This window comes from Hippopotamus amphibius, chromosome 3 (assembly GCF_030028045.1).
Source record: "Hippopotamus amphibius kiboko isolate mHipAmp2 chromosome 3, mHipAmp2.hap2, whole genome shotgun sequence".
Taxonomy (NCBI): domain Eukaryota; kingdom Metazoa; phylum Chordata; class Mammalia; order Artiodactyla; family Hippopotamidae; genus Hippopotamus; species Hippopotamus amphibius.
Genome location: NC_080188.1, coordinates 26,029,666 through 26,050,871, shown reverse-complemented (window position 1 = coordinate 26,050,871; position 21,206 = coordinate 26,029,666). Strand labels below are relative to the sequence as shown.

General features: G+C 36.5%; 1 protein-coding gene across 1 annotated transcript in view; it reads left to right on the top strand.

Annotated features, from left to right (window-relative positions):
- Positions 1 to 21,206, top strand: part of CORIN (corin, serine peptidase) — a 205,138-nt gene that overhangs the window by 9,826 nt on the left and 174,106 nt on the right. Inside the window, exon 2 of the mRNA XM_057726907.1 lies at positions 9,691 to 9,891. Coding sequence (XP_057582890.1) covers positions 9,691 to 9,891 — 201 coding nt within the window. The remainder of the gene's footprint in view (positions 1 to 9,690; positions 9,892 to 21,206) is intronic.

Genomic DNA, 21,206 nt, shown 5'->3' with positions numbered 1-21,206 from the left:
CCAAAAGCCAACATTGTTCTAAATGGGGAAAAACTGAAAGAATTCCCTCTAAGAACAGGAACAAAACAAGGGTGCCCACTCTCACCATTATTATTCAACATAGTCTTAGAAGTTTTAGCCACAGCAATCAGAGAAGAAAATGAAATCAAAGGAATCCAAATTGGAAAAGAAGCAAAATTGTCACTCTTTGCAGATGACATGATATTATACATAGAAAACCCTAAAGACTCTACCAGAAAACTGCTAGCACTAATTGATGAATTTAGTAAAGCAGCAGGATACAAAATTAATGCACAGAAATCTCTTGCATCCCTATACACTAACAACAAAAAAGCAGAAAGAGAAATTAAGGAAACTCTCCCATTTACCATTGCAACAAAAAGAAGAAAATACCTAGAAATAAACCTGCATAAGGAGGCAAAAGACCTGTATGCAGAAAACTATGACACTGATGAAGAAATCAAAGGCGATACAAACAGATGGAGAGACATACCATGTTCTTGGGTTGGAAGAATCAACATTGTGAAAATGACTGTACTACCCAAAGCAATTTACAGATTCAAGGCAATCCCTATCAAATTACCAATGGCATTTTTCACAGAACTAGAGCAAGAAATCTTATGATTTGTATGGAAACGCAAAAGACCCCAAATAGCCAAAGCAATCTTGAGAAGGAAAGATGGAGTTGGTGGAATTAGGCTTCCTAACTTCAAACTATACTACAAGGCCACAGTGATCAAGACTGTATGATACTGGCACAAAAAACAGAAGGGAAGATCAATGGAACAGAATAGAGAACTCAGAGGTAAACCCAAGCACATATGGGCACCTTATCTTTGACAAAGGAGGCACGAATATACAATGGAAAAAAGACAGCCTCTTCAATAAGTGGTGCTGGGAAAATTGGACAGCAACATGTCAAAGAATGAAATTAGAACACTTCCTAACACCATACACAAAAATAAACTCCAAATGGATTAAAGACCTCAATGTGAGGCCAGACACTATAAAACACCTAGAGGAAAACATAACAGAACACTGTGACATACATCAAAGCAGGATCCTTTTTGACCCACCTCCTAGAATCATAGAAATAAAATCAAGAATAAACAAATGGGACCTCATGAAACTTAAAAGCTTTTGCACACCGACAGAAACCATAAACAAGACAAGAAGACCACCCTCAGAATGGGAGAAAATACTTGCCAAGGAAGCAATGGACAAAGGATTAATCTCCAAAATATACAAGCAGCTCATGCAGCTTAATACCAAAAAAGCAAATAACCTAATCCACAAATGGGCGGAAGACCTAAATAGACATCTCTCCAAGGAAGACATACAGATGGCCAACAAACACATGAAAAGATGCTCAATATCACTAATCATTAGAGAAATGCAAGTCAAAGCCACAATGAGGTATCACTTTACACCAGTCAGAATGACCATCATCAAAAAATCTAGATTCAATAAATGTTGGAGAGGATGTGGAGAAAAGGGAACTCTCCTGCACTGTTAGTGGGAATGTAAGTTGGTACAGCCGCTATGGAAAGCAGTTTGGAGGTTCCTTAAAAAATTAAACATAGAGCTACCGTATGATCCAGTAACCCCACTACTGGGCATATACTCAGAGAAAACCATAATCTAAAAAGAAACATGTACCATAATGTCATTGCAGCACTATTTACAATAGCCAGGACATGGAAGCAATCTAAATGCCCATCAACAAATGAATGGATAAAGAAGATGTGGCATATATATACAATGGAATATTACTCAGCCATAGAAAGGAATGAAATGGAGCTATATGTAATGAGGTGGATAGACCTAGAGTCTGTCATACAGAGTGAAGTAAGCCAGAAAGAGAAAAACAAATACTGTATGCTAACTCATAGAAATGGAATCTAAAAAAAAAAAAAAATGATACTGGTGAACCTAGTGAGAGGGCAAGAATAAGGATGCAGATGCAGAGAATGGACTGGAGGACATGGGGTTGGGGGGGCGGGGGGTGAAGGGGAAGCTGGGACGAAGTGAGAGAGTAGCATAGACATAGATACACTACCAACTGTAAAATAGATAGCTAGTGGGAAGTTGCTGTATAACAAAAGGAGAGCAACTCGATAACGGGTGATGCCTTAGAGGGCCAGGACAGGGAGAGCGGGAGGGAGTCACTGGAGGGAGGGGATGTGGGGATATATGTATAAATACAGCTGATTCATTTTGGTGTACCTCAAAAGCTGGTACAAGAGTGTAAAGCAATTATATTCCAATAAAGAGCTTAAAAAATAAAAAAGAACTAAACTGGTAGCAGGTTGTGCTGCCATCACCTGACCACATGAGTCAGATTGTGCCATGGAATGCTTGGTCAGAGCTTGGACTGATACCTGCCTTAAATTATTTAAAAATAATATAGAAACATATTACATATGCAACACAAAGAAAAATTATGTTGATATATTGAGCAACATTGAAGAGACATAAAATTCTAGACATAATTTGATATTGTTCATTCCTTTAACAAGGAATTACTGAGTGACTGTTAAGTGCAAAGCAGTATCCTGTGGGCCTTGGGCACAACCCTGAATCAAGATACCCTCATGGGCTTCCTAGTTCAGTGAGGGAGGGGCACATAAAAAATGACTGTACAATTGATTAATTAACACAGAGGTAACTCCTATGTGGGAAGAGACAGTTTCTTTGAGACAGAATCTCACAGGGTCTGGACCTGGTCTGAGAAACCTTCCCTGAGGGGGTGGCACTTTAACCATGACCTTCATCATGAGGATATTGGAGTAGGGGAATGGTGTGATTGATCTGGTTGGGGCAGTTAAAAGGTGCCTTTGACATCTGTCTGGGGAAAGCTTGAAGTGGGTTGAGTATGTGGCAGGGAGAAAAAAATAGAGAATTATTGCAAGAGTCCTAAAAATGTGGTTGCTTGGAATATGGTGTACACTGATTTTTGCAAAATTTATTCATCTCAATTTGATTTCACTATAGTTAAGGTCCAAAAAATCTCATTAGATTGCTCCTAACTTTTTCTTTCCCAGCTGTTGAAGACTTGGTTTCAAAGGCTCATCCACTCATCCACATCTAAAATAAATTTTTGTTGTTTTAGCTTATGAAGAATGGTCTGAGGTTACCATCCTAGTGTCTTAATATTATGTACAGTCTGTGTGGGGCCTATTAATTTTTCATTTTTGTCATGCAAAAGAAGAAAGAAAAAGAAGAAAGAAGTTACAGTGGGGGGGGGGAGCATAGGAAATAGTCCGTTTTTCTTGAACTCAAGAGAGATATTCCTCTATCAAAGTGACTTTCCTCTTCAAAAATACTATATGAGCTGGAGATCATTGAACTTAAATACAGTGTTTCTCTTAGCAAATTTCTTAGCAGCTTGTAGCTTTTACAAGAATTTGGAATAATAAGAATCTTAATTTCCCAACTTAAAAAATTGTGTTTTGAATATCATTTTAAAATGAAAGATCTCCCAGAACCATATTTCTTTACACCAAAACCTTAAGATTTTCTATGCTCTTTTAAGACCTGACTCCACATTCCTTATCTAAATCTCCAAATTCTTTTAATAACACTGGCCTTTTGTGCAGATTCAGAAACATAGATTTCTCAAACCTGAGAATATTTTTTAATTCTTCAGGCCTGAGGTTATGAATTATGTCTAAAGTTTTGGAGGGGGTGCTTGAAAGCCTTGTACACAAAGTGCAGTCCATGGATGTAGCATCAGCATCACTTGGGAGTTTGTGTGAAATGCAGAATCTGGAATCTTGGGCCCCACTCCAGACCTGCCAAACTTGCCTTCTAATGAGATCCCCAGGTGATTTCTATGCTTTATCCAGTCCTTAACCCACTGCAATCTGATCTTTTCCTCTTTCTCTTCTTTTCATACTACTAAATCTATTCTGACCAAGGCCCCCAGTGTCCTTTTATTGAATGTGCAGCATTTGGAACCGATGTATGTTTGAACAAGAGTTTGAAATGGAGAGCCTATGCTGTCTCTCTGTGTTTGTTTATATCCGTTCACAATGAGCATGTTCGTGGTTGGTGCCAACAATGCTTTCTTCCATTCAGGTGTGACACCCAGATATGATCTTGCTCAGTCTTGACTACTCCTTTCTCCTTGAAGTGCTCTTTGGCCTTGCCTGGATATTGTTATTTCTACTTTTCCTTCTATTTCTGGCTGCTCTTTCTGTCTCCTTAAGCTCATCTTTCTCTACCTATCCAGTAAATTTTGGGGTGTCTGTCCTAAGCTCTCTTCTCCCTTTACACCCATACCTGTCTGGACAATATTATCTTCTCCCATGACTTCCTTTGTCATTCATACATTCAACAAGTATTTATTGAGGACTGCACTGGAACCAAGCATTCTGCTGCGTGCTTGAGATTCAGGCATGCATAATATACATTCTTACCTTCGAGGAGGCAGACAGGAAAACAGACAATTTCACTTGAGTGTGTATGTGATATAAGCAGAGTGTGCTCTGGGAACACAAAGAAGATGCACATTTGTGGGCAAGTCTGGCAAGGCCTTCTGGAAGAAATGTTTAGATTGCCCTGGATTTAGACTTTTTTCCCCTTGAGTGTTTCATAGCATTTTATACTCAATGTATTTATAATAATTTCAGTAACAAAAGGCATCTTCTACAACTTCTATTTTTCATTCTCTATTATCTATTGTATCAGTCAGGGCAGGCTAGGCTATGCTGTATAACAAATAATCCTAATGTATTAGTGGTTTAACAACAATGAAGGTCATTTTCTCACTTGCAACATGTCCTTTGCAAGATGGCAGGGGGTATGTTCATTCATGTCATTGAAGACTAAGTTTATGGACCAGCTATCATCTTGAACCTTTGTGGTTATTGTGCCAGAAAGAAGAAGAGCTCTGGAGGTTCTTTTTGAAAAGTAAATAATGCAGCATCATTAATTATAATCACAATGCTATACATTAGACCTCCAGGATTTACTCATCTTATAACTGGAGGTTGGTACCCTTTGACCAGCATCAAAGATGTCAAGAGATAGAATGAGGCCAGAGAATATAACCCCAGCATGTGCCCGAGTAGAATGGGAGAGAATCAAAAATATTTGATGAAGAACACTAATGACAACCACTCCGTCTCCGTAAATATCTTCATTTACACAGTAATTCAAACCGGAAACCTTGAAGGGACCTCTGACTCTTTCCATTATGTTACAGTTTTGCCTCAGAAAGCTCTCTCCCAAATGTTCCCTTTGTGCGCCCTGCTTTTGCCTTGACTCAGTCCTTCTTCTTTTCTCTCTTGGACTATTGCAATAACCTTCTGTCTGCTAGACTTAGCCCCTTTCAAGCATCACCCTTTTGCCGGAGTGATGATGCTAATGTTCTACCCCATTTAAGACTCTTCAAAAGTTCTCTATCACAACAAGATCAATTCCAAACCTTTAACAGGAATACCCTTCACAGTCTGGCTTCTAATTCCTTTCAAGCCTCCTTTTCTCTTCCCCTGTGTGCCAGCCATGTTTAATTACTTGCTACTCAGCTTTTGCATATTTTCCCTTTGCTCTATCTGAAAAGTTTTCCATTCCCTATTACCACAACTCCCTCTTCCCCACACATGTTTGGCTCACACCTAGAAAATGCCTAATCATCTTTTATGATTCCCATGAAGGATCTTTTCCCCTAAGAAACCTTTCCTGACTTTCTCAAATGGAATGGCAGCTTATTCTCTAATTTTTATCACCAGATTGTCCTATGCATATCATTCTTAAAGCATTTGTATCATGGTCTGTAGTTTTAGACCACAAGCCTGTCTCTCTCAACTAATCTATAAACATCTTGATGATAAGAACCTCTAACTAAATTTTGTAACATTTTCAGCAGAAAGTAAATACATAATTCCTGGCACATAGACAATGCAAAGTAAATGTGTTACCACATGGCTAGTGACATAAAGATAAGGAATTAATTTCAAACTCATATCATAGGAAATTACATTTTTTTAACATGCAGGTGATGGTTGATTTTTTTTTTTTAACTTGGATACCTTGTCCAAAGTGAGAAGGGGGTGTGTGTGTGTGTGTGTTGGGTATGTGTCATGTCCCAGCTCAGTTCTCGGGTGAGTTAAATAACTCTTGTAAGCTTCAGTTTCCTTTTCTGTGAAACTTCCTAAAGAAGAGTTAATTATAGCATCTGTTTCATAGGATTGTTGGAAGGCTAACTCAGTAAATGCCTATAGTGAGGATACTTAGTAAGGTGCCTATGTTAGTTTCTTATAGCTGCTGTAACAACTTGGTAGCTTTAAATAAGGCAAACATAGTACCTTAGAGTTATAGAGGTCAGAAGTCCCAAATAGGTCTCACTGGGCTAAAATGAAGGTGTTGGTAGTACTGTATTCCTTCTGGGGGCTCAAGTGGCCAGTCTGTTTTCTGTCTTTTTCCAGCTTCTAGAGGCTTTCTGTATTCTTGGCTTGTGGCCCCTTCCCATCTTCAAAATGAGCAATGGTGCTTTGAGTCTTTCTCATACTGCATAGCTCGGACACACACTCTCTCACTTTCCTCTTCTGCTAATAAGGATCCCATGACTACCTTGGGCTTATTAATCCTGATAATAATCCAGGATAATTCCCCTTCTCAGATTCCCTAGCTTACATTTGCAATGTGCTTTTTGCTGTGTAAGGTATGTAAAGTAACTTGTTCATAGGTTCTGGGACTCGGGATGTGGACCTCTCTAGGGGAGCATTATTTTGCCTGCCACAGTGCTCAATCCACTCGTTGTAAGTGATCAGTAATACTTTATTATGGTTGGAAATGCAAACTGTTTCTTAAACATTGTTCAATAGAGCTGTGCTTAGCTGAAACACTTTTGAGCCACACAGCCTTGATATAATGTGGCCTTCTATTAATAACTTAGCATGAAAGTCACAGTAATTTTACTCCAAAAGTGGATTAAGTGATTCACTTTTGAAAATTTCCTTAGCCATCTTATTATGCTGGGATGAACTTAGAGTAAAAGGAAATTGGCGTTTATTTAGAAGTACCTTACTAGCCCTAAGGAAGACAATTTTACTTTCATTACTGTTACTGTGTAGTAACGACTAACAGTTATTGAGAACTTACTATATGCCAGGAATTGTTCCAAGTGTTTATGTATGTACTGACTAATTTGATCCTAACCCCGCCCCCCCCTCCCGCCCGCCCAATGAGCAGAGGTACTTTTATTTTCCTTGTTTTATGGCAGTTGAGAGTTTGCCCAAAGTTTCAGGGCTAGTAAGTAGTGATGGGATTTAAATCCAGGTGGTCAGGCTGTAGAACCTTTACTTTTAACCACAGCAATGTAAAAATAGGAATCTGGAAAATGTTGGGACAACACTGGAAGAATGAACACTCTACTTTGGGCTAATAACTCTCAGCATTTTTATAGCTCATCGTGGTGTAGCTTGAGAGTATCTAGTCTTATTGAATTCTATTTTTTTTGTGCTTTTAAAAAATGCATAGTAGTGCGCCAACTGTGAGTTGAGAGTTGGTTAGTTTCCAGAGATGCTTAAAAACAAATTGTCTAGTCAGTTCAGGCTTTTAAAGACAGGTCCTTTAGGCTTGTTGTCTTTGTTTGTCTTTCTCTCAAAAATATAGTTTAGGGACATCAGCTACAGCAACTATCATACATCATGTGTTATCTTTCTATTCTGCCAACTTGCTTTGATATGGAGAGTTTAAGAGCAAGGAAGCTGCCTTTTTTGTTTGTTTTAAAGAAAGTTGTTTTCCAAGGCAGTATTTCCTGAAAAAAGTTGGTGTTCAAAGAATAGTTTGGAGTAAACAGATGTTGTTAACACTTTCACCCCTGTGGTTAGGTGATAAAGTTAAAGGAAAGATTATTAATAAAGCTAGTCATTACAAACAAAATGTTAAGAACAACGGTTGAAATATTTCATGTGATAAGGAACTCTCTTTAAGTGAACTACACAGGGATATAACTGAGGAATTGGCATTTGCTCAGTGTGTTGATGGAGCTGGATGCTGACTTGTAGGATTAGTGTGATAAGTAAATCGACTTTATGGGCCTTATACATTCATTATAGCCATGTTAGTGGAAATAACGTGTTACGTACAAAATCTTTTCATGGCAAAATTAGCAAAGGACAGAGCAACTGATAAATGAAAAATAAAATTACATCTAATTAGTAAATTTTTCTATATGAATAAAATACACATTATATAGTGATCAAGTATGTCACATACGTTTATTTTTATCTAGGATGAATTCTAAATCATTTTGAAAATCATAAGCAATTAAATGAAGTCTTTCACCTGCTGTATTTAATATTTATCATAATCACACAAACAGTTTGGAGAGTGTGTTACCTGCACCACATGGTCATGATTTAGCTTTTACACTCCACTGTTTTATTTAGAATCCTTTGGCAGATGAAACTGTTGACCTCAGTTAGCCAGAAAACAGCTGCTTTTCTATTTTGATTTGTAGTTAATGTTTTCCAAGTGTCAGGCATATGTAGAGAAATTTTTTCCATAGACTGATATTAAACATTTTATTTATATTTCTTTTATTTTTAATGGTCCATGGGCTGTTTGGAAAAGTGAGAGCCAAGTAGAGCATTCACTGTAAATGCTTTTAGGGAAAAAAAATCTCCCTTGGGTATTTCTATAATGGATCAATAACATGTTCATTTATTTTAGTGGCATGCTCAACCAGAGTGCTATATTCTGGAAACACTCTGCTGTCTATTTTGACTGAGTTAAAAATACATGATCTCTTTCAAAGTTTTCAGATTTTCGGCCTAAAGCCGAAGCTAGGGGATTCCCAATAATATTAGGTTGGACCTTTTATTTTGTCCATGAATAAATACCTTGAGAAAGTAACCGGTTGATAATCTGAGTTTAATGCCTATTTCTTATAATCAAATTTATAGCTTCTGGTCGAAGATGAAGATAATTTAGTTTCTTCTTTTAGTTTTGCTAAGAATTCGAGTTTTACTTTTTTGGGGGGATTTCTATGTCTTGATAAATATTTGAGCCCTATTATTTTTATTATCTGTTGTGTGTAGTTTGCTGAAATTTAATGCCAAATGTGGAGAAATAGAAGGCTGGAGGTAAGCTGGCACTGCTGTCCTTTGTGGCAGGTAGAAAGATATGGAGAGCTTGTGTCCTGGTTACTGAGTAGCATAAAATGATGTGTGAAATTGAGACACTGAGAAAGCAGGAAGGAAACACTATTAGATTTGCCACATTTTATTTGTGGTGAGTCCCAGGTGAGATAGAATTGCCCTAAATTCATTGAGCACTAGGAAAGCTGGATGGGAGACTCAGTTTCTAAACCTTTAGATCTTGAGAAGCAATAGCCACCTCACAGGATTATGTGATTTGCAATAGAAGAGAAACTATTGGTTGTTCCAAGAAGTGCGTGGTGTTGCTGGCCTTCATTTTTCTCTTTGTGTTTGCCTGGAAAGCAGCTTTAGAGTTTTCCTAATATGTTTTTTTAAAATAAATATTTCTAGGCAATTCCCTGGCCATCCAGTGGCTAGGACTCCACTTCCTCAGTGCAGGGGGCACTGGTTCCATCCCTGGTCAGGGAACTAAGATCCCACAAGCTGTGCGGTACAGCCAAAAATAAAAGATAAAAATAAAATAAAATAAAATAAATACTTCTTGTAATGTTTTAAAATATATATATTTTTTGTCTTTTAGGAACATTAAAAAAAGCCTATTTTAAATCAAATGGGAGTGAACCTTTGGTCACTGATGGTGAAGTCCACGTGTCTGATGTTATTCTTCAAAGTACAGTTCATAACGAGAGCACTGGGACATCTACTGCCCATCCCACGCAACACATTCCAGTCTGGACTACAGATGCTTCTCTCCCAGGGGACCAGAATCACAGGAGCACAAGTAAGTCTGACGGTGCTGAATGCCCGGGCCCTTTAATGTCTGTGGAACCGACAGGTAGATTTTTAAGTGTGGCAGCTGATGCTCTTAATTCACAATCACTTACTGGTCACACAAGAAAAGCTCTGCTCACTTATCTGGCATTATAGCCAAGTGCCCCATTCCTAAACATGAAATGCCATCAGCTCAGCCATCCAGATAGGAACAGGAGTAAGAAATAAAAAGGTACCAATGCCATTTAATGTTTCTGAGGCATAAAAATTTATGCTGCTTGCCCCAGTATAATGGTGTTGATTTTGTGGTGATTCTGTTTTTAAGTTTTAAATTACTTATTTTGAGATGGTTAAATTAATAAGTAAACTAAGTTGCTTATTTTGTTATTGGTGCCTTGTGGCAGGTTTCCCAATTTTGTGGTTCTAGGTAATTTTACTGTAAGCATCTTTGCCTCAGACATCTTTGTTGCAAGTATTTCTGCCTCATAATTAATTGGTTGTAAGACAATTTCGCCATATAAATAAAAAATGAAAAATAAAAGAAGGACATTTAAAAAAGACATAATGAAGTGTGAGAAATGAGTAACAGTTAAAAAGACTTTATTGCTAAATACAAAATTTTTGAATAGGTTTAAAATGTGTGTAAATTCATGGTGACACTGCACAAATAACTGATTTTATTTTGTCTTCCAAGTCTTCTGTTTATAGCATTTTTATACACTTTTTTCAGCTTGTTGATTCATCTCCTCATTCAGCGTTGCACTTTTTCTTTTTTGCTAAAGTTTGTTCCTTTGTTGAGAGAGGCATCCTTTCCAAGCACTAGGATGCATGTTTGTAACTGAGTTCTCTATTGCGTTGTGAAAGCCTTCTACACTGTTGTTTGTTCTTGGCATGTTGTCACACGTCCGTTGATGGACTTTCCAAAGTTCTATGAGAAATGTGGGTTCAACACTGTGCCTTTGAGGTCCTCACCCTCTTTCTGCTACAGTGTAGTGTTTCAAAATAAGAAATGAACTCAAAGCAAATCGTCTTCTGTCAGTTCAGTAAAGTCATCAATAACGTCTCTAACTGGAAGAAGTGATAACACATTTCAACCCACTGAAACCAGACTGTCAAACCCCAAACTGTCAACCAGTTAGTGTACCTTTATTGCAGAATTGCCTTACAGTCAATTAGTTATATGGTGAAAATGTTTGCGGCAGAGATGCTTACAGTGAGAAGACCAGGCATGCAGTTTTATCATTGAATGCCAAGGGATTTAATGGGAGCTGTCCCCTCATTTGCTTTCGAGGTGTCTATGTGTTCTTTCTCATTTCCCTGTTTTATTGGCTATGCAATTTATTTTACTTGTTGGTGACTGACAAATAATCACATCTTGAGGAAAATGTCCTGGGAAAAACTTCTATTTGAGGACAAATGGAGATATTTGTCAGTTATTCCAGAAAAGAGAGGGAGGGAGGGAGAGAGAGAAGACAGAAAGTGTAGAGATGGGTCCAGTTAGACGGCGGCAAATGATATGCTCCAAAATGTGACTCTATCCCTCAATACCACTCCTTTTTTTTTTTTTAAGTAAAGTTACTAACTTTCCAGAATGCTAGTGGGAGTGAATTAGTGTGGAAAGTTACCCAGTCAGTTCTGATAAATCATAATCACACTGTTAAGAGCTTTCTCTGCAGTTGTCTTGAGTCTTACTTTCTACTTCCTAAAACAAGGTTATGTGATTGAAAATTACACAAAACCCATTCATCCTTGATCACTTTCTTATTTGTTGCTGCCTCTTTCATGAAAACCTCCAAAGGGAAATCACATCTTAGGTCTAGGACAGAATATTTATTTTCATTCTGAGCCAGGAAGGGAAGGATAAAGCTGACTCTTAAGCTATCACAGTATGTTTGCCAGTATCTGAAGAAAAGCAGGATTATTCTATTTCTCTAGCCCCAAAGGGTCAGAATGTTTGGATTCCGTTATCTCATGGAGCACCGATAGCTATTAACTGTTTCTTATGCTTAGTTTTCACCAGCGACTTATACGGATTCATATTCATTACGGTAATGAATAACGGTAATACTACAAAACCAAATTATGCTAAGTACAATTTATTTTCCCCATGAGTTTAATTTTGAACTTTTTAATATTTTGGTCATGTCTTAAGCACTTCATTATTCTTAGGACAGTGTTTTTCAACAAAAGGGCAGAAGTAATTTAAGCAAAAACTCAGTCCAGTTAACGTGGTTGCAATTACAGCAATTGTTATTTTCTTTTACAAAGTGGATTTGTCTCTATTTTGAGAGTTCTTTCCTTTGTTAAGATTCAAATAGAGGTGACAAACACATACTTTGAAGAGTATAGAAACATATGGCCCTTGTTGCTCAGTTTGGAAGTTTGATGGGAGTCTGTTTGACTCATTTTCTCTTCCTGTGAATGGAACATTGCTTGAGAATATGAATGTAATTTGACATGTAAAGGAAATCCAGGTGAAATTAGAATGATTAAATGCAGAAAGCTCAAAATCTTTGAATATGTGTCATTCTGTGTTGTTAATGTACTTGACAGTTAGCCTTGAGCTTTACTCTCTGATCACATAGACCCTCAATAGACTGTCTATATTAACTAAAATTATTTGTTATAAGGGATTTGATAGTTTTTCATGAATTTCATTAATCCTGCTAGTCTGTGAGTATAGAGTATAGATAGTTTTCAGGGCATGTTTGAATATTTTCTTTGTGGTCATTAATTATTTATTTTATTTTATTGAAGTGTAGTTGATTTACAATGTTGTGTTAATTTCTGATGTACAGCAAAGTGATTCAGTTATATATATATATATTCTTTTCCATATTCTTTTCCATTATGGCTTATCACAGGATATTGAATATAGTTCTCTGTGCCATAGAGTGGGACCTTGTTTATATTTTTGTGGCCCTTATAATTAACTGACAAGGTACGCAGGATAGGTATACACACCATTGTTCAAAGTAGGAAATTGAGGCTTAGAGGAATTAAGTTGACATATCCAATGTCACTTATTTACTAATTGGTAGCCATGGAATTGGGATTCAGATCTTGGGACTCCTAGACCAGCATTCTTTCAAGTATTTCATGCTTCTTATTTAATTTCATTGCTTTCTTTGCAGTAGCAGGAGCCTTTCTCAGCAAATTTTAAGTTCCAGGAGAGTAGAGTAATCTGTTTTGTTCAGCCAGTGCTCAATAAAATATTTGTTGAATGAATAAAAAATGAACTATAGTTATTTCAAAAAATTTAATATTTGATCTTTTTATTGGTGATGACAAATCACACGTCTCACTTGATATTTGTTTAACCAATTTTACTTAAAGTATCATTTAATGCCTTGTTTCTCTACTAACACCTAGCAGAGAATTTACTTTTATTCCTTTTAAGAAAGTATTATTCTCTAATTAAAGAGTCATTTTAAATTTCTGGCATATGTAAAAGCTATTTCAGTCTACTTCAGTCCAAAAATACAGTGGCGAAACATTCTGTCCTTCTCAATATCCTGCGTAGAAAACCAAGGGCAGAACTCCTGGCAAAAAGTACCAGGGAATAGCCTTTCCTTAAGACATTTCCTTTTGGGGGTCCTTAATATCATGCCAAAGCATAGAATACTGCAGTTTGTAAAGTTTTAACCAGATAGCTCCTATGTTACACTGTGTGGCAGAGCTGGGCTTTGTAAATGTGAAATGGGCTTTATGCGACATCTGTTACATCTGGAGTTTCATTAGTTGCATTTTGACAACCAGTTGTAATATGGAAAGGAAGAAGGCCTGTAGTTAGCTTTCATGCTGTATTTCAGCAAGGGATTTTCCTAGGTTGCATTCTATATTTGGATTTTTATTTTCATCTTCTTATACATTTTATAAATATTTAAGCATATATTGATTTTTAAGGAGGGGGGAATCTTTGACTAACCAAGAGCTTTGGGATTAAAAATAATATGACAGAAAATAAAATAACCTAGAAACTCTAATCAGGAATTAAAGTGACGTGAGAGTGTGCTAATGTGCTGAAAGTGCAAAGTGTTTTGTTCTCTCGTGCTCTTTGATGACCAGCTCCTAAAATCTTCTATATCAGATAAAAACGTATCATAACTCTCATTCACTTAGAAAAAGCTTTTTGAGATATAATCCACATACCATAAAATTTGACCTCTAGTACATATAATTCAGTATTTTTAACATGTTTTCACAGAGTTGTGCAACTATCACCACTATCTAATTTTAGACCATTTTCATCACTGCAAAAAGAAATGCTGTATCCATCATTCCTCATTTCCCCTCTCCCTCAGCCTGTGTCCAAAACTAATCTACTTTCGGTCTCTATAGACTTGCCTATTCTGAACATTTCATATAAAGGGCATCATAAAATAAATGTGACTTTTGTGACTGGCTTCTCATATTTTTCTTGGATATAGGTACAGCTCTGGCCTTCTAGTATTCCAGGGAGTACATCAGAGCATTTCAAAGGCCGTCAGACATCTCATTCCATCATTTCTCCTTTTGAGTGTTTTGGTCAGCCTCTTATTTCCAACAGGTATCCTTGCCCCAGATAACGGTGATGTTAAACAATTGCCACAGATTGTTTTCAACAAGTACCCTGGGGATAGAACTATTTGCAAAGAGAAAGCTCTAAGTCAGATCAAGTAAAGACAAATAATGAGAACAGATCCTTTTCAGGGAGCTTCTAGACAAGTTGAATGGTGATAATTCTCTGGGGATAGCTTTTTGGGGAGCTTCAAACCCATTCTCCGCCCCCCCCCCCCACCATTGCCTCCCAGGTTGCTGGTTTTCATAGTTACCACGGTTGCAAGGTCATTGGTTTTCAAGGCTCCTGTAGAGCTGAGGAGAGGGTAATGAGAACACGGCAAGTTAAAATGCTGCAAAGCTCATAGCTTTCACTGTGAGTCAGCCATTTTTTTTTTTTTTTTTGAACAAATGTTCCTCTAATTGATGCAAGCCTTTGGTTAAATTCCAAAGTTCTGAAAAATCTGATTTTGATATTTTTCCCCAGTGTTTTTACTGTTTTTATGGAGGAATAGATTTTTGGAGGATCTTACTGTGCCATTCTGGAATTATTTCCTACCCCTCAATCACTTTTACCTTTCTTACCTACTCTATTGCTTATTTTTCATTTCTTCCGACATTGGGAGTTGGTTCTTCTTCTTTTTGTAATGAATAAATATGATCATATTATATATATTATTTTAAAATGGAAGACTTTCTCCCCTTTCTAGCATAAATCACTTCAATTTTTCTTCCTTTTGCATCATATTACCCTGTTTTAGCCCACAGTTAACCAATCTTACCAACCTAGTGTGTATGACTTTATAGTTTTCTCCATGCTCATACAATCATATATAAACATATATACACAAGTGTGTATACAGAATAACATACATACAGAGGTGTTTTTGTCATTTTTGTTTTTCAAAAAATGAGGTCACATTTATTACATACAGTTTTCTATGTAATGTTTTCCTCACTCAAGAATACTTTATGTAAATATCTCTAAGACAGTGATTGAGCTCTTATTCATTATTACAGTGATTGAAAAGCATTCCGTACAGTCATTATACCATAATTTATTACAACCATTCTCCTAACAATGGATATTCACTCTATATTTTTTTCCTCCATGAACTATAGTCTCTCTTCTGAAGATAAAATGACTTGGATTGACAGTGAAACTGTCTAAATAGCAGTGATTTATTAGCACTGATAACTCTGTACCAAAATGCCCTAAACACATACTCCAAATTTGCTGAGTGTAGAAAGCTTGTGCACCAATCAAAAAACCTTAAGATTCTTTCTTCCTAGTTTTCTGTTTTTAACACAGCATTTCTATTAGCTTGAAAGTGAGTTCTGCAAGAATATGAAGCTAAGAGGATCAGAACAAGTCCTGCAGTTTTACTTGGATTACTATTCATCAGAAACTATCCAAGGATGGAATATGGGGAGGGGGGGTCTAATTAGACATCTGAAATCAGATAAAGTCCCTTTTCCTTGTTCCCTGACATTTTCTAGTCCTGTCCAGAGTGAAATCTTGGATATCTTAATTCTATTCTTCAAAAGTCAGTTATGCTGTCCTCGGATTCATGTACCCACCTCTGTAGATGACTGACTGTAGATTATTGTGCGGTTTGGAGGCGGAATGTGTGCTTATATGCATAAATGTGGATGGGTGAATGATATCATTCCTCTGTTGTTTTTTGGATAGTATTTGTCCTTCTGGAGGCTGAGGGACCTCAGATTTTTTCTGGGAGAGCCAAGAATTCTCTAAGAATATCTTAAATGTATGCTTTCATTTCAATGATAATGAAAATAATTAATATACATCTACTCTTGATAACCTAGATAACCATCTTATAACAAGTACTGAGATGAAATTTTGGTGCCTGTATTTGTGTTTCTATTTATGATAAAGTTGTTGCTAAGCTGTATTTCTCAGACATTTGCCAGCCATCAAGAAAGGAACAGAGGCAGATTTGATAGTCTTCTTAGTCGCAGAACTGAAGTATGTACTGGCATGTTGTTCAAAGGACGCCTTTGTGGCAGTTAAAATAGAGTGAAACCGACATACTCAGAGTGGATACACAGTAGCATAAGCTTCCTAAATACAGGAGAATTTGTGCTTCGGGAGTTAGCGCCATATTCATGGTGTTTTAGAAGAATATTAATATTAATTCATTAATGTAATTAATTTAAATCTTATTATTTTGCAGTTTCATTTATATTTAATTTATACGTATTGATTTCATTGTGTGTTAGACCTATAGGCATAAAGGGGTTTATATTTAATTTTATGTATACCTGCATAACTTTTTTCTTCTGAAAAAGCCTGTACAATTCTTCAGTTTGTGAAATACTGCTTTAGGGTACCTGCATTCTAGCTGTTTGTGTCACATCCCCAGGAAAAAGAGTGATGCTCTATAGCAGAGCTTCTTGTCTTTTTTGTGCCAAATACTCCTTTGGCAGTCTGGTGAAGCTTATAAGTGTTTTCTCAGAATAATGTTTTGGTGCTTAAAACAAATTACACAGAATCACAAAGAAAGGCATTTTTATTAAAATCTTGTCAAAATATTAGACATATAAATTCATAATATAGTAATACATATGTTTATTAATACATTAGTTAATGACATCTAGCCTAGGTCAATACCTGTAATTTTATAACATGGATGAGCCTACATAATATTTTGAAATGTCTGTAATAACTCTATGTTGATCTGAAAATGGCTACGACTTCAAATTTGTTTTTCTGATTATTGCCTACATTGATAATTTAAATATGCTAAATTTCAATTGGTGGTTCATGGAAACAGAGATGCTATTTTTCTCCCATCCAATTTCTTCATACACAGCAATTTTCTTTTAATTGAAGTGTAGTTGATTTACAGTATTGTGTTAGTTTCAGGTGTACAGCAAAGTGATTTGGTTCTACATACATATCTATACACATATATGTATATATATTATTTTTTATTCTTTTCCATTATAGTTTTTTATAAGATTGAATATAGTTCCTTGTGGTATAAATTCTTGTTGTTTATTTTATACATGGTAGTATGCATCTGTTAATCCTATACTCCCAACTTATCCCCCCCCACTTCTTCCTCTTTGGTAACCATAAGCTTCTTTTCTATGTCTGTGAGTGTGTTTCTGTTTTGTAAATAAGTTCATTTGTACTACTTTTTGGATTCCACATATAAGTGATACCACATACTATTGTCTTTCCCTGACTTCACTTAGTATGGTAATAATCTCTAGGTCCATCCATGTTGCTGCAAATGACATTATTTCATTCTTTTTCATGTCTGAGTAATATTCCATTATATGTATGCACATACATACAATAGAATATTATATATATATACACACACATACACACACACACACACACACACATATATACACACCACATCTTCTTTATCCACTCCTCTGTTGATGGACACTTAGGTTGCTTCCATGTCTTGGATATTGTAAATACTGCTTCTGTGAGCATTGGGGTGCATGTATCTTTTTGAATTTGAGTGTTCACCTTTTCCAGATATATGCTCAGGAGTGGGATTGGCAGCAAAAATATTATGTATAGACGCATTAAGGTCTTTGGATTATAATCGAGGACACATGCTTTAGACAAAATGGGTGGGTTGGGTTTTTTTTTGTTTTTTTTGGTGTTTTTTTTTTTTGGTAACTGTGAGAGTCTGAGATCTGCCTAAGCTACTTCATTAGGAATTTTCTATGCCAAAATTTACTATAGTCATGACCCTGGACACCATCCCTGCTGGCCACAAGTGTTAGACTCCAAGGTTCAAGTATAGTTGGCTGCCCTCTCCATATACTAAGTCATATTCTTTAGGCTTAAAGAACAGTTATGAGATTCAGATGTGGCTCTGGCTTATATCAATATCTAAGCAAGAACAGGTGAAACATTTAAATAATTGTTGCTTGCTTATCTGGTTGGCATGGTAGCATTCTAATAAAGATCTGCATAATTCTTGGGAGACGGAGAAAGGAAATTTGAATGTAGGTATGGAGTCCCTCTTTCCCTTTTTTTCTCCCCACTCTCCTTTTCTTCTTCCTCATTCAATCTGTAGATGACCCTGTCCCTGGGATGTGTTGAGTTCCTCCCAGAGAAAGCAAACTCAATCATTTGCAGAGCTAGGCTTTTGAAAGGGATAATGGAGCAGTACTTGGTTTACTCTCCTTTAGCTATAGTCCCGTTCCTCCTGTTGCAAAGATTTCTGGACAGACCCCTTCTCCAAAATGAATCCTGCGGTACCCCACAGGTGACATCTGCCCCCAAAGGTAATGCGCCTGTAATACATTATTACAGCAAACGAGAGTCAGAGTTAAATCATCATGTCAAAAAAGTTTTGGGCTCAAAAATTTCTTCTCCAGATTCATTATCACAGGTTTCTCTTTAGGAAAAACAGCCCAATACACTTGATCCATGTAGAGAAACAAAACAAAACAGTAGCAGATAACAGCATTGCAACAATAGTCCTGATAAAATTCAAGGACAAAAATGATATTTTAAAAGCCAAATTCTCGCATGAAAGTTTTTTTTTTCTTTAATGTGTAATTTACTTTACCCTGTGGTTCTGAAACAAAATCGGCACTGTATACTTTTGCCTGAATCATTCAATTTGCTATTTCAGGTTTTTGGTCTTTGTACAATTTTGTGTTGAGAGCAAGAAACCCATCAGTGGGAATCTGTTTGCTGTTACTTGTGCCTTTGGAGAATATGCCTTTTCACTTACCTATAGTTGAAATAAATATGGTAATGACTTTCGAAGCCAAAAGCTTTGCATCAGTTCACATTTGATGCAAACCATTCCTTGTCTCTTAGTGTTAACATATCTTACTCTTCTTTTTTGCTGCTCTGCGTCATTAACCTAATACTTACATGTGGTGTTTGAATTGCTAAGACTCACAGTACTCGTTTATGATTATATTAATTGGTGCAAACTCACTCTGACTCTTATGTACCCTTCCAAGCTTTGTGAGACACCTCAGTTTCTGAGAGGCTAGGTTAATATTCTGGGAAGCACCATTTGCTGATAAGCAGCTATTTATTGGGTGCCAAGCTCTGGGGTTTGGCTCTGTAGACTACAATGGTGGGTCAGATAGAAATCCTGTCCTCAAGTAGCCAATTTTCTAGTAACTGCCTTGAGACATGAATGTATTATTTATAACTTGAGAAGTTATGTAAGAGACGTTCAGAGACCGAAGAAAACATGATTCATTTCAACTCTTAATTCTTTAAAAGACAAGATTTCTAATCATACTATTTTTATTCTATAATATATACATCATTTTTCTAAACATCAAGTTTTATTTACAGTTATAAAAGTTTTATTTTAAAAGTCTGTCCTGGAGTTTCCATTTTTAATCAGATTATACTGTTTCATTCTTAGATTCGAAAACTTATTCATAATATAATTGTCTTAGAGGAATTGAACAGAGCCTTTTGTTTTCAATTTTATGGGAAGGCCCACCATACTTTTATATGTACTAATGAGAATTTTATCACCTCGGGAAGTGGGAGTTCTGGAATTCTACAATTCCCTCCTTGAAATTACTTTCCAGTTCTTCCATTGTTTATTAAGTAATCAAAGGCAGAGAGTTTATTTCTGCTGTGCTTATATGCTTACAGATGTGCACTGGACAAAGGCCTTTAGGATATACATTTCAAGAGACTGATTTATGATGAGCTGATGACTATTAAGCCACCGTGACTATGTTACCATATTGTCCTTGAAAGTCAACAAAAAATGGAAAAAATAATATGGGAGGGTTGCCATGGGAGAGAAATGAATACCTTAAATCAGAAGCCTTTGTTTATTCTAGAGTTTGGGGGTTGGCCAAGTGGTCATTTTCCAGCCAATCATGAGAGGCAGTAAGGCAGGTAATATATGGGGACACACCTAGCACCATCACTGTTCAAGTAGGGATGCGTCGCCCCTTCTTTCCTATTTCTCCCTTTTGGAATGGGAATGTCTGTCCAATGCCTGTCCCCCATTTTGTTTTAGAATCACATAATTTGTCTAGTTTTACAGGTTCACAGCTGAAGAGGAGTTTTGTCTCGGGGTGAATCATACCTTGGGTCTCACCCATGTATGATTTAGATAACATTTAGATGAGACTTTGGACTTTAGACTTTGATGCTGAAATGATTTAAGACTTTTTGAGCTGTTGGGATGGAGTGAATATATTTTACATGTGAGCAGGACAATGGATTTTGGGGGCCAGGGTTAGAATATTACCAATTGAATGTATCCCTCCAATATTCATATGTTGAAACCCTGGCCCTCAATATACTGTTGGCTATTTGTATGTCTTCTCTGGAAAAATGTTTATTCAGGCCCTCTGCCTATTTTTAAATTGGATTATTTAGGTTGTTTTTTGCTTGTTTTTTGTTTTGTTTTCTTTTTTTTTGCTGCTGAGTTGTGTGAGTTTCTTCTATATTTTGACTATTAACCCCTTATCAGATATATGATTTGCAAATATGTTCTCCTATTCCATAGGTTGTCTTCTTAATCTTTTTAGTTTGATGTAGTTCCACTTGTTTATTTAGCTGTTGTTGCCGGTGCTTTTGGCATCTTATCCAAAAAATCATTGCCAAGACCAATGTCAAGGAGGTTTTTCCTGTGTTTTCTTCTAGGGGTTTTATGGTTTCAGGTCTTACATTGAAATCTTTAATCCATTTCAAGCTTCCATTAATTAGACAGTATTATATTGGGGTTGTTAATTTGAAGCCATTTTTTGCACATTATAGGAGAAAGCAAATAAATATTTATATTCATG